This window comes from Drosophila bipectinata, chromosome 3L (assembly GCF_030179905.1).
Source record: "Drosophila bipectinata strain 14024-0381.07 chromosome 3L, DbipHiC1v2, whole genome shotgun sequence".
Taxonomy (NCBI): domain Eukaryota; kingdom Metazoa; phylum Arthropoda; class Insecta; order Diptera; family Drosophilidae; genus Drosophila; species Drosophila bipectinata.
In genome coordinates this window covers 23,220,885-23,235,529 of record NC_091738.1, presented here as the reverse complement: position 1 = coordinate 23,235,529, position 14,645 = coordinate 23,220,885, and the positions used below count along the sequence as shown (strand labels likewise).

Here is a 14,645-nt window from a genome sequence, read left to right as displayed (position 1 = left end):
ATTTTTGTATTTATTTATGTATGTACATACCGTCGACTTCAATTTCACAAAACGTTCCTGACCCAACCGTGTTGTTTGCTAGACATCTATACGTCCTTGTGATACCATAATCAGCTTTTAAAACGTAAAAGCTTTTATCCGAAAGATCATTTGGGTAGCCACTACCCAAATTTTCGATGGTTTCGTTTTCACCTTTAATTGACCAAGAAAAATCAGCCTGTAAGATAGGAAAAAAAAATATTTCTTGCATAAATACATTAAAACTGTTAATTAAGTGTTAGTGGTATTGATGAGAAACGTAATGCGTTGTTGATTTCCCAATATATGTTATTCAAGTGGACTGTATGTACTATGCTGAAGAATAACTAACTTAAAAAACTAAATGCGACGCAGCGCCGGAATGCGTATAAAGAAGAAAGAAGAAAAAAACTAATACTAAGAAATGACGACGCGTCGATCGATTCGCGTCGGAAGATTTGGCATCAAAACTTTTTCAACAATCTCTTTTGTTATAGTGTAGAAATCCACTCGTACATTCAGTAAGTCGGCTGTTGATGCTGATCAAGAATATATATTTATACATTTTATGAGGTCGGAGATGATTCCTTCACAATGTTACATACATTCACATGAATACAATACACCCTTATGAGATTAAGCCAACATTGCTCACGTTAAGCCAATACGACCTTAAGGTATTAATACCCCTGTTCTCTAAGATAAGTGTTGGGAAAGCAGCTAAAGACCAAGATGAATAGTCTAGTGGGCTAGCGCAGTAAGTGGGTTTTCCATGTGAGATGCCTGCCCAACGTCATTCCCAGGTATTTTAGGGTTGAGTTTGGTGATTTATGATGTTATATCCAACAATGGTAGCCACACACATTATAAAAATAGTTTAATTTGACACTTTTTTTGATAAATAACACTTAAAATTAAAAAAAATTTTATATATAATTCTTTAAACACCAATTTTTAGTTCCTGTTTCTAATCAAGTGCATTCAAAAAAATTTACAGCTTTCTAGGAATGGAAAAAGCAAACACGAAAAAAATATAACGGTAATTTCTTGCGACCTCTCCCTTATTTTCGTAGTTTGCATATGTTCTCTTCTTCAGAAGTCAGCAAAACACATGCCAATATCTATAGTAGATTAAGAGAAAAATAACATGAAGCAAAAAAATTGTTGTCCCTCTTCAAGTGCACGGCAGTGTAAGGAAATAAATTCCCAATCCTCTTCATCATGCCGGATTTGCCGGAAAAAATTAAAATAATTTTGAAAGCTTGAATGATCAAAACTAAGGAGGCAAACTGCGGCCGTCACGAATTAGGCGCGAGTAAACGTCTTGGATTCAAAAGAAACACCTTGGATTCTTCCAGTTAAGGAGGAAAACCTCAAAGACTGCAATTTTATTAAAAGGAGAATGTTTAACTAAAGTCAGTGTAAACGACACGTCGTTGTAAGAAACCCGGAATCCATCTATGACAGAAAAGTTAGCTCCAGAGTTTCGGTAAAATTAAGGATTCAATTCTGTTCCGTCAATATTCTGTCAATTATATTCTTCTGTCAAGAAACGTTTTTACTATAAAGTTAGTTTTTTCAATATACTTTGCGAAGATGAGAAGAGATTAGTTCTTTTTTTATTGCCATTTAAAAACAAGAAAGAACCGCTATATTCGATTTTCCCGACTATATTATACCCGGTACTTATCTCTTCCACCCACACTTAATTTAAACGTCAAAAAGTATGGACCATCAGAAAAAAAATTGTGCTTTTGTGCTTGGGGAAATAAAAAACTAAAAAAAATTATGTAGGGAAACACAATAAGTAATCTATAACTATACTAAAAATTTTACGATTAAATAGTTTGTCATTAAAGCATTTTCCGAAAACTTGTTTGAAATGATGCTACGAGAATTCTGTTTTAGGGAGCAGGAGTGGGTGGTGAAAAATTTTGACACAAACTTGATATCGATACCGTAGGAGTCCAAATTCTAAAACGGATAGTTCTATGTCTTATAGTCTCAGAGATCCACGCGTTCAAAATTTTAACACATTTGTATAAGAATTGTCTAAATGTCCTTTAAAATTTTTTTTCAGATATAAAATAATTATAACAAGAAAGGAAAGCTAACTTCGGGCGGAGCCGAAGTTGATATACCCTTGCAGTTAAAACCGGATACATATCGTAAACATCGGATATAGTTGGCCGATCCTTATGAGAATATCATAATAAAACCAATTAATTACAATAAAATTGTAAAAAAAAAAATTCGAAAATAAAGTCCCAAGCTTCTATCTTCAAAAATACCCAAGTTGGTATTTCTACCAAACACCATTTCCGATCGTTCAGTTATATGGCAGCTATAAGATATAGTCGACCGATCGTTATGAAATTTGGTATACTGACCTGAATTTGGATCAACTGACCAAAAATAGAATCTGTACTAAGTTCCAGCTTTTTATCTTCAAAAACCCAAAAGTTGTGTCATTTTCGATCGCTCATTTATATGGCAGCTATAGGATATAGTAGGCCGATCCTTATGAAATTTGGCATGTCGTATTATTTTTGCTCGTGTAAAATTTGAACTCTCTAATCTTAAAACATTAAAGTTATACCAATTCCGATCAATCAGTTATATGGCAGCTATAGGATATAATCGCCCGATCCCGGCCGATCCGACTTATATACTGCGTGCAAAGAAAAGAAAGGTGTGTGCAAAGTTTCAAGTCGATAGCTTTAAAACTGAGAGATTAGTTTGCTTAGAAACAGACAGACGGACATGATCATATCAACTCAGGAGGTGATCCTGATCAAGAATATATATACTTTATGGGGTCGGAGATGTCTCCTACACTGCGTTGCACACTTTTGGACAAAATTATAATACCCTCTGCAAGGGCATAAAAATAACGTCGTAAACTAGTCGTACAAAAAAGCCAGGGGTGTGCTAGTTTTTATCAAACGGTGGTCAAAAAAATTTGATGAACCATTTAACCACTAAGACTCTATATGTCTCTTTAGTTTGTCCTATCTTGGAATACATCAAAAGAATTATGAATCTTTTAAAAAGAGGGTTTATTTTATTTGCATTAAAAAATGTATACTGGCATACTGGTCTTAATTACTTTTGGAAAAACAAATTTTTTTTAAATCCTAGTAGGATAACTAGGTCCTTCCGACCTTTTTGGTTACCAATTTGTAGATCTAATTTTTCCGAACACGTTTTGTACCGTCTTATTTGTAAAAATAAGAACTTATTTTCCCAGTTTGTGTCCCCTGAATTATCCTTACAAGTAAAGATATATAAAATTTTTGAATGTCAATTAGCCTAATTTTTCCCTACTTTTAATTGCAATAATCTATAATAACAGACCATTGGTAATTAGAAAAAAGTAAATAAATAATGTGCAATCTATATTCATTGGATCAACCTTTATACAATAAAATCACAAAATCATCTTCACAAAATCCAACTAACTTATCTATTTTCCTTATATTTTCCAGGGTCTTTTCCAGAAGTTCTTTAGGCAGATAAACTAAGCCCACCTTTTTAGAAACTAATATAGGAATGAAGATAAAAACATGAGGAATAACATAATTTACGATTATATATACGACAAGTGTAGAAATATGGTCTGATATGACAATAAGGAACAGCGCGAATGACAGAACATTTTATCATTATCTATGGTAATTTTTTCATATAGTCATATCAATTATACGCTTATTGACCTGGTTATATTGGATATTGGTTATTAACCTTTAAAAAAATAAAAAAGTAAAACAATTTGATTTCTCTGTATAAAACTGTTAATATACACTTACTTCAGAAGGTTTTCCAAATGCAGTACAAACTAGAGTATCCTGACCATTTATATTCTCCCTTTTAATGTTACAATCTGGCTTAACTTTAAAAAAGTAAAAAGATAATCAACGTTTTTCATGTATATAATTTCAATTATTTTACTTACACTGTACGGTTATTACTGTGTGTGCTAAATCATTTCCATGTTTGTTATAAGCCATACAGCTATATATACCATTTTGGTTTCGTCGTAATCCGAAATCGAAAGTAAGGAAATTTCCGTTAGCTATTGTTTCGTTTTTAAAAATCCATTTGTAGGAAGGCTCTAAAAAGGAAAGAAAGAAATATGTTAAGTTGAAATCATAACGACAAAATAATTTCAGGCAGCTATACTCTAATACGAATAAAGGATAACCGAGACATGTAGAAGTTCCCCCCAATGTATGCTAGTTGAAAACGAAACCAGCTTTGGAACTATTAAAATCAAGTATCAATATAGGCTTTATCCGATACAGTAAGATAATTAACTAACCTGGATTAGCTCTGGCATTGCAGAAAATACGTTCCGGTTTAGTATCCTCTTCTATATAAACGTTTTCCTCCGAAACGGTCGTATTAATTGGTGAATCTAATTGGGACATATTTAAGTTTATCTTATTTCAAATAGATGGTAATCTTGACAGTTTAGACTTACATTCGATACTGAAGTAGGTGGAGCTCTTAACACTCGGCCCCACCGAATTGGAAGTTGATAGGCATGTATAGTTGTCATTGTCGGCCTCAATATCAAATTTTTGTTGCGGCCAATTGGACATATTAAAATGCTGAAACATACAAAATAAATTACACAGTTTCCAATATACAAAATATGATAGGTAAATAAAGAATCTTCTTCTGTGTTATATTATAAACAGGACTAGAAGTTCCAGGGATTTTTATTTTAAAAACCGAAAATAACAAGAAAGAACGGCATGTCGTTCTAACAAGAAAGAAATAACAAGAAAGAACGGCATGTGGCCGATCAATCAGTTATATGGCAGCTATAGGATATAGTCGGCCGATCCGGGCCGTTCCGACTTATATACTGCGTGCAAAGGAAAGAAGGGTGTGTGCAAAGTTTCAAGTCGATAGCTTTAAAACTGAGAGACTAGTTTGCGTAGAAAGCTGGAATTTAATACAGATTATATTTTTATATAGAGAAATACCAACTTTGCTATTTTTGAAGATAGAAGTTTGGGACTTGTTTTTAATTTTGTATTATAATAAATTGGGTTATATTATCATATTCTCATAAGGATCGGACAACTATATCCGATGTTTGCGATATATATCCGGTTTTAACTGCAAGGGTATATCAACTTCGGCTCCGCCCGAAGTTAGCTTTGCTTTCTTGTTATACCCTTGCAGAGGGTATTATAATTTTGGTCAAAAGTGTGCAACGCAGTGAAGGAGACATCTCCGACCCTATAAAGTATATATATTCTTGATCAGGATCACCTCCTGAGTTGATATGAGCATGTCCGTCTGTCCGTCTGTCCGTCTGTCTGTCTGTCCGTTTCTACGCGAACTAGTCTCTCAGTTTTGAAGCTATCGTCTTGAAACTTTGCACACACCCTTCTTTCCTTTGCACGCAGTATATAAGTCGGAACGGCCCGGATCGGCCGACTATATCCTATAGCTGCCATATAACTGATTGATCGGAAATGGTATAACTTTGGTGTTTTTAGAGTTAGAAAGTTCAAATTTGACATGAGAGCTATTTTTGGCAAAAAATTACGACATGCCAAATTTTATAAGGATCGGCCGACTATATCCTATAGCTGCCATATAACTGAACGATCGGAAATGACCCAACTTTTGTGTTTTTGAAGATAGAAAGCTGAAATTTAATACAGATTCTATTTTTGGTCAGTTGATCCAACGTACCAAATTTCATAAGGATCGGCCGACTATATCCTATAGCTGCCATATAACTGAACGATCGGAAATGACCCAACTTTCGTGTTTTTGAAGATAGAAAGCTGGAACTTGGTACAGATTAAATTTTGATCCATCCTACCAAATTTCATAAGCATCGGCCAACTATATCCGATGTTTGCGATATATATCCGGTTTTAGCTGCAAGGGTATATAAACTTCGGCTCCGCCCGAAGTTAGCTTTCCTTTCTTGTTTTTAGTTAAAGTCGTAAGCCCGATTACAATATACTAGCAAGAGTACCGAAAATAAATACAGAACTTACCAAAACGGATAGCATGCTTTCAAAATCTCCAGTTGCCGGCGATGATTCCATATATTTTTCTTTTACAAAATATTTAGTATTATTCTTCTCAATAGGGATCCCACCCTTTAACCATGATATTTCACATCTTGGAACACATTCAATACGACAGGTTAAATTTGCATTCGTCGAAGAGTGCAGGATTCCAGTGTATGGCGGCAAGTTTTTTATAAAAAATGGTGGTGCATGCACCTTAAGGTTAACTGTGGCCATAATTCCCCTACCACCTTCGTTGTAAGCATAGCAAGAATAGTTGGTACGACTGTCAAGTCCTACTGGTTCCACTGTCCAATCTTTTGTAACAACGTCCTGTAACGGACCACGTCCTCCACGTAGCCAACGATATCTGTTAGGTTTTGAAATCATTTGAGCATTGAATGTAAATTTTCCCATTTTACGATAGAGAGCGTAGGTGGATGATACGAGATTTGATTGTAATCCTGTGTAAAGGACTACAAGTTGTAATTTTTTTGTGTATGTAGTGAGCGTGAGTAATGTACATGGTGAATTATTGTAATTAAAGTCAATTAAAGCATGTGTTTCTTTAATTTCATTGAATGGACTGGATTCACTTGATAGTATTGTTTGTGATGAATTTTCCGATGGAGTACTTAATTTTTGCGGCATTTTTTGCAACAAAAATGATTCTAAAGCAATGTCGGCTTCATTAGACTTTAACGCTTTTACTGTATGGTAAGTAATAAGTATGGGGTATGATATTGCCTTTTTATTGTTATTCTGGACGGCTTGCGTAGTTACAAACCTATTTGAATCTGGATACCCAGGATCATCCACGGAACAAGTTAATACAACGCTTTTTTTTTTTACAGCGATTAGGGGAAAATTAGAAAGTGAAGCAGGTCCCGGTTCATAATGTACCTAAACAAGAAATCGGTTATAAAAAAAAAATGTATTTCTTGGCTACAGAGTCAAACTTACCATAAGCTCCTTATCTTCACTTCGTGGTCCCCAGCCAGCAGCGTTCAATCCCTCGCAAGAATAATTGTAGAAAAAACCTCGTCCTATGCTTTCCAATAATAATTTACTTGGATCAATATGGCAAAGATCTTCCTGAATGGATAAAATTTATAATATGTTTAGACACGTAAACGACTTTGGAAAAAAGGAAAGACAACTCCTGCTGAAAATTAGAATACATGGAATTATCTCCGACTATACAATATATAGTACAATATAAAATATTGCAAAATACAATAGAATATTATATACAATATTCTATTAGAATATAGAATATACAATATTCTTGGTCAGCATTAACAGCTGAGTGGATATAGCCATGTCCGTCTGTTCCTATGAACGCGTGGATCTCAGACTATAAGATAAAGCTATAGCCTTTGGCATGGAGTTTACTATAATGTTCACGCAATTCTAGTTTGTTAGGCACGCCAATTTTAGGCACGCCCCCTTCCGCCCCACAAATGGGTAATTTCTGTAGCGCCAGTACGGAAAGGTTTTTTGAAAAACTTTTGATGCCAAACTATGTCGATAGTTAATTTATATCTGATGCTATTTCTTATTGAAACTTGGCTTAATTCCTCTGTCTCTGTGTTTCGATTGGATCGTCCATCTTTTACAGGTAGTGTCCTCATTGCTGTTAATAATGAGTACTCTGCTGAACTTATTCCTTTCTCGAATGAGTGCGGATTACTAAGACTTCATTGCGGTGAAAATTTTAACTGGCTCGTCTCATATTTTTCTGACCTGTTCCTACATTCTTCCCATGGTTGAATATATTGTATATTTTCACCACCTAGAGGCCATTAAGTCTGTTTTTTCGTTGGTCAAGGACTCTGATTTAATCCTAATTATGGGAGATTTCAACCTTCCCCTCATATCCTGGATTCCGTCTGAGGAAGACCGTTCCCTGCTTTCCAGTTATCATAACGACTTTATCGATGGCCTAACTGATTTTGCTGATTTCAACTTAACCCAATTCATAACACTCATGGCAGATTTTAGGACCTTATATTTTTCATCCTGTGTCATTCACTATGACAGTCATTCGGTCCCCGCCGCTATCGCTTCCTGAAGACTTTCAACATCCTACACTATTAGCATCGGTGTTAATTGATGTGCCTTATAATGATGCTGGCTTTAATGTTCAACTTCGTTTCAAATGCTTTAGAAAGACAAATTTTATTGCTCTTCGCAATCATTAGGCTGAAATTGATTGAAATTTTCTGTAACACTATTGAAGCAGCTATGGAATAGTTTTACGAATTAATTCATAATGCGTCGAATAAATTTGATAAATAAAGTCCCATCATCATTGTCTACAAGGTTTATAATTTCGACTATTTTCATAATTTCGTAATGAAATGGGTCTAGTTTTATTCAGGATTAATGAGACAATATTGATATTAGAAAAAATGAATATCATTTCTTGTAAGTTGTACCGAAAAAATAGCGTCAGAGTCCGAAAACCACGACAAAAATTCGAAAATGTCAGTTTCTTGCGTAAAAATTTTATACTTTTTGTTGAAATAAATTAAAGATATATTTTTTTTCTCTAACATTTAACTATCGAAAAACGAAAAAAATTTTAAAATCGGCTTAAAATTACGCGTTTATGAATTTTTAAGAGCAAAAAAGTTCCGAAAAACCGTTTTTTCCAAATAAATCAAGATTTTGAGGGTGTTTGAAAAATTTCAAACAAAAAAAATTTCAAATTTAATGAACAATTCCCACTAGGTCTCTTCAAAAGTTCCAAATCACTGTCGCACTGTGTGTTCGACCTAATAAACCATTCCTAATAGGTCTCTTCAAATCACTGTCCAAAGTTCCAAATAACTGTCGCACTTTGTTAATTATTGGATCAGTTTAGCATCAAATTTTTTTTTTTAAAACATTAACGAACTTGCGCTGCAACCAGATTTTTTTTTTGAGGGTAGGAGTGGCCGTGGCAAAATTTGGACACAATCTTCTTCTGCGCGGATATTATATGAACGCAAGTTCCAAATCTGTGTGTGGCAGAGGTCGGGCAGAGAAATTTCCTATGTCCCTGGGCGAGGGCCCTGTCTATTACTGCTTAAAATTTAAGCTTTAACGGTATACAAGCTTAGCAATAAATTTTTGTTGCATACTTTTTCGCGTGGGCAAAAAAACAACAACAATCCTATGCCCATTCTACCGATTCAGAAGGGAAGGAGACTAAAAAGTCTGTACCTTTTCAAAAATTATCCGATTTGGCTCCTTTTTGATTAGCTATTGTACTTTAGATTATATTAGCTATTATCTATTGGAACAGTTTGGCATCAAAACATTTTTTACAAATATTATCGAACTGGCGCTAATAACAGACCTTTGTTTTGGAGGCGGGAGTGGACGTTGAAAGATTTTGAAACAAACTCGTATACCATACGAGTCCAAATTACAAATCCAATAGTTCTATCTTTTATAGTCTTCGAGATCCACGAATTTAAAATTTTAGCCGGTTTGTATAGGAAATTGTATATATATGGGTATATCTCCTCTAAAAATCAATCTGGGTGAAATTTGTTTTTCAGATTTATATTTACTATAGAAATATTTTGGCTTCTTTTTTTTTAAAAGAAGCCTTCCTGTACTTTCGCTGCAGAAATTTACACATTGTGAAGGCGTGGCAAAATTTTGAAAAAAAAACTTGAACTGCGTGTGTTCTGTAAGAGTATCCATGCCAATTCCTATAGCTACATATATCTCCTACAGTCTCTAAGATTCAAGAGTTCAAATTTTAACAATTTAGTTTAACAATCTTCCAAGTTCCAAATCGGATAGTCTTATCTCTTATAGTATCTCTAATAACAATATATTTTTTATATAGCACATAAGAAACATATATTTTGTATACAGGACCAGCATGCTGGTCCGTCACCGGTATTTTACCTCGTTAGCGGTTTTTCTATCCTTGGTATTATAATTTTGGGAAAAAGTGTGCAACACAGAGAAGGAGACATTTCCGACCCCATAGAGTATATATATCTTCTCTATGTTATATGTCTATGTCTTCTCTATGTCTATGTTATATAAATTCAAACGACTACAATATACCTTTGTACTCTACAAGTACCGGGTATAAAAAGAATTTAACGTTTTCTAATTACTTACATTAGTTTCTTCGCAGTCGGGAAGTTCCTTAAGTAGAGTTGAATTGGCGTACCATCTCACTTTGGTAAGAAGGGATGGGTTAGCGCCAATTATATTGCAAAAGAGGGTAACATTTGATTCGTCGCTCTCCTTAACAGGGCCTTCGGGAATCATAACAACCTCCACAATAGGAACATCTGAAATAATTGTTAATGTATGGATTTTATTTAAAAATATAAAATTATTAATTTTTACACTGCACATCCAGATTAATTTCTTGTTCAGAAACTCCTTTTCCAATAGAATTTGATAACTGACAGGAATAATTTCCCGTATCGTCTTTTTCGGTAGACTTAATAACAAGAGCCACGTTCTCGGAATTACCCCCCTGGTAACGATCTGTATTGTTAACGTTCACAACTTCATTATTCCGATACCTAAAAACATAAGAAATGTTATCATGTTATCAAATATTTTTTAATGCAATAAAACACTTAAATGCACTTATGAAATTGAACAAATTTTACTAAACCAATAGTTCTTCATATCATATTTGCACCGGGACCTTAACAAGATATTTGTGTGGAACATATCAGTTCTTTTTTTTTTAAGTAATTTTTTTTAAGTTTTAAGTTTTTTAAAGCATTTATTGAGCCTTTGTTGATCCTGTTAAAATCTTTAAAGCAACATAACATCTGATTGGATTTCCAAATAATGCAGATTTGCTTGGTATTTGAAGTCTCTGACCGTAATACAGTCAATTTTTACTTACCATACAACATTGGTTAACGATGCTGGGTTTGCCACATATTCACAATTAAGTAACACTATTTCACTTGTATTGGTGACCACCTCAGGTGGGCTGACTTTGACGACTGGAGGATCTAAATATAAAAAAAAAATTGTTTCTTTCAGTATTTTATTTAACGTTGTCAATTTTTTAAATATTCCATTTAATACCAAAACTAAAATCGTGCAAATAATACAAGCGACGTAAGCTACTGTAAGTAAGTCTCAGTAAGTGAAAAAATCTAGTAGACAAATTTACAATGCGAACTAGTCTCTCAGTCCTAAAGCTACAACTGAACGATCGGAATAACAACATTGTTATTTTACATGATAAAAGCTTGAAACTTTTATTGAATTGTGTATTCTAAGAAATTGATTTTATTATGAGCATTCCATATAGATTGGCCAAATATGTATATATCCAATTCTGCTCCGCTTGAAGTTAGCTTTTCTTTTCTTATTTGATTATAAAAATTCGAATCAGAAAAAATTTTGGTTCTTCATAGGGTTAAACCCGACCCGTCAAGTACCAGGCTATGCACTGCGACTCTGTTCTAACCTGCTTTAATGAAATCTTAATACAAGAACAAAAGAAAAAAAATTCCAAAAACTATAAAGGTATCCCAAAATTGTCAAAATTTAAAAGATATTTCAAAAACAAGAAAGGAAAGCTAACTTCGGGCGGAGCCGAACTTTATATACTTGCAGTTTAAACCGGATATATATCGCAAACATCGGATATAGTTGGCCGATCCTTGAGAGAATATCACAATAAAACCAATTAATTACAATAAAAAATATAAAAAAAGTCCCAAGCTTCTATCTTCAAAAATACCACAGTTAATATTTCTACCAAATACCATTTCCGATCGTTCAGTTATATGGCATTTATAAGATATAGTCGGCCGATCGTTATTAAATTTGGTAGGTCGGATTAACTGCCCAAAAATATAATATGTTGTATAAAATATAATATAATAAATATAATATGATAAACTATCTTCAAAAACACGAAAGTTGGGCCACTTCCGTTATATATTCAGTTATATATGGATATAGTCAGCTGATCCCGGTCGTTCCGACTTATATAGCTATTAATAGAGCTATTTTTGGCATAATAATACGACATGCAAAATTTTGTAAGAATCGGCCGACCATATCCTATAGCTGCTATATAACTGAACGATCGGAAATTACCCAACTTTCGTGTTTTTGAAGATAGAAAGCTGGAACTTGGTACAGATTATATTCTTGGATCGGCCGACTATATCATATAAATGCCATATAACTGAACGATCGGAAATGGTATTATCTTATATATCTTATATATCTATGTATATCTTATACCGACTATATCTTATAGCAGCCATATAACTGAACGATCGGAAATGATTTTTGGTAGAAAAACCAACTTTCGCATGTTTGAAGATAGAAGTCTGGGATTTTTTTTAGATTTTGTATTGTAATAAATTGGATTATATATTCATATTCCCATAAGAATCGGCCAACTATATCCGATGTTTGCGATATATATCCAGTTTTAACTGCAAGGGTGTATCAACTTCGGCTCCGCCCGAAGTTTGCTTTCCTTGCTTGTTCTACATAACCTAATTATTGATAATGTATACATCCATGTATGCATTTACTAACACACTCACATTTTAACGTTCTTTATAAAAAAAACTAGACGTTTTTGCCACGCAGTTCAACATATCCCCAGCATGATACATTTAGACTATTAAGTTCGAACTACATCTAAGGCCTCGCGCTGTGAGGAGCCTCACAATACTTGTGGAGCGACCCCTACAACCCTGAGCTAACTCAGCATAGGTAGGCATCCACATATTGGCATCCAACCTGGTTCATTGATTGAGTACGGCAAAGAAGAGCATCGGTGGTGAATCAAGCATGGCACTATCGTGGGTGTACAATCTGAAGAAGAGGAAATTGGTGAGGTACGCCACGGTCTTGGAGAAGGGCTGGCGGGGCACGAGAAGGTTTCACTACATGACTTGAAAATTTGATAACAGGCCACGTTCCATGCTAAATCATCGCCGCCATCAAGAAAGGCCAAGGCGCAAAAAGGCTCTGGGGCGACGGGGCGAGCGAGTTAAGGGTGACGCTTGGGACGGCCGACGGACAAGTCGCCAAGCAAGTGAGGCAGTGGAGCTTTTGATTCGACGGGACGAGGAGGCCACTCAAGTTCCCCGAGCAGGTAGAGGGGTCAGCCGCATGTACGGACTGCACCGGACATTTTACCCAGGACGATGCCGGAACCAAGTCCGGCAACGGCATGCCGCCGCTGCGGCCAACATGAAAACTGCTGGCGTACTGCTGGCGGTGCGGTTCGCTCACGGACATGGACAGCTTCATTAACCATCGCTTGGGTGAAAGGGTAGCTGTAGTTGGGTAGAAATGCCTACAAGGATGGCAAGATTTCGTAGCAAAAGGTGGTGCAGTTGAGCCTATAAGAGAGACTATAAGAGATAGATCTGTAGGATTTGGCATGGGAACTCCACGCAGTTTAAGATTGTTTCAAATTTTTGGCCCCCTCCCGCCACCACAAATCGCCAATTTCTGTAGCACCAGTAATTGAAGGTATTTTGAAAAATTTTTTAAGCCTAACTTTTTCTATAGTTAATATATTATATATCTGAAAAACAAATTTAAAATCAATTTTAAAATTACTTACACAAGACTTCTAATGTGAGTGCCGACGATATTGGCTTTTCTCGATTTATTTGTATCACTATATTTTCTGCCTCACAGCGAAATACGCGGTCATTCTCAAAACGAGTCGCATTGAAAATTAGTTCAGACTGGGTATGATATGTACCGTCGTTTTTTTCAAACTATTAAAATAATCATGATATTATTAAAGAAGGTACATATATAATATATTTTTACTCACTGCTTTAGTACGAATCTCGGTAAGAATATTTTCTTCTGTTGTTATGGGGGTTGTAACGTTATACCAAGTAAGGTTTACTGGTGGCCGAGCTCCATGAATCTGTAATTAATTTTTGTTAAGTTTTTTTAAAGTTTAAACATATGTAGATAAGAAATTCCATTTTTTTTTTGTATTTAATTATGTTTCTAGGAAAAAAACAACCGTTAAAAACGTAATAACGAAAACCGTTACATTAACATTGTGTTATTAAATATTATCAAGTGGTATTATATAGCGTGCTTTAGAAATTATAGAAATTTACATTTTATATCCCCCGGGCGTCATTGGTAGAAAATTACTGCGCGAATGCAGAGTGTATAATAATTTTGGTCCAAATTGTGCAACGCAGGAAAAGAGACATCTCCGACCCTATAAAGTATATATACTCTTGATCAGGATCACCTCCTGAGTTGAAATGAGCATGTCCGGCTGTCCATCTGTCTGTCTGTCTGTCTGTCTGTTTCTACGCGAACTAGTCTCTCAGTTTCAAAGCTATCGACTTTGCACACACTTCTTTCCTTCGCAATAAGTCGGAACGGCCGAGATCGGCCGACTACATCCTATAGCTGCCAAATAACTGATTGATCGGAAATGCTACTACTACTACTGTGGGAAAAATGTAAAGTGAATTTTCAATTTAAAATTCGCGGGCTTAAGATGGCGGATTAGTTTTTTTTGTCTTATGTTGGCAGGACTGTTTATGACATCTGGTAATTTCGGTACTTTCATTTCAA

At 34.9% G+C, this 14,645-nt stretch overlaps 1 protein-coding gene across 26 annotated transcripts in view; it reads right to left on the bottom strand.

Annotated features, from left to right (window-relative positions):
- The window catches only part of nrm (neuromusculin), an 85,402-nt gene that overhangs the window by 45,353 nt on the left and 25,404 nt on the right, over positions 1-14,645 (bottom strand). For 23 of the 26 annotated variants that reach the window (XR_011443000.1, XR_011443001.1, XR_011443002.1 and 20 more), the window contains exons 8-19: positions 13,873-13,971; positions 13,654-13,813; positions 10,945-11,056; positions 10,428-10,609; positions 10,194-10,369; positions 7,026-7,157; positions 6,048-6,965; positions 4,502-4,631; positions 4,340-4,435; positions 3,974-4,132; positions 3,828-3,910; positions 31-217 (exon numbers count right to left, since the gene is read on the bottom strand). Coding sequence is in view for 23 of the 26 variants with exons in the window: in XM_070280606.1 (XP_070136707.1) it covers positions 31-217; positions 3,828-3,910; positions 3,974-4,132; positions 4,340-4,435; positions 4,502-4,631; positions 6,048-6,965; positions 7,026-7,157; positions 10,194-10,369; positions 10,428-10,609; positions 10,945-11,056; positions 13,654-13,813; positions 13,873-13,971 (2,434 nt within the window). In the remaining 3 variants the exon portion in view is untranslated. Of the gene's footprint in view, positions 1-30; positions 218-3,827; positions 3,911-3,973; positions 4,133-4,339; positions 4,436-4,501; positions 4,632-6,047; positions 6,966-7,025; positions 7,158-10,193; positions 10,370-10,427; positions 10,610-10,944; positions 11,057-13,653; positions 13,814-13,872; positions 13,972-14,645 lie in introns of those variants that run through there. The other 3 variants (XM_070280605.1, XM_017237766.3, XM_070280621.1) reach the window with 2 other exon arrangements.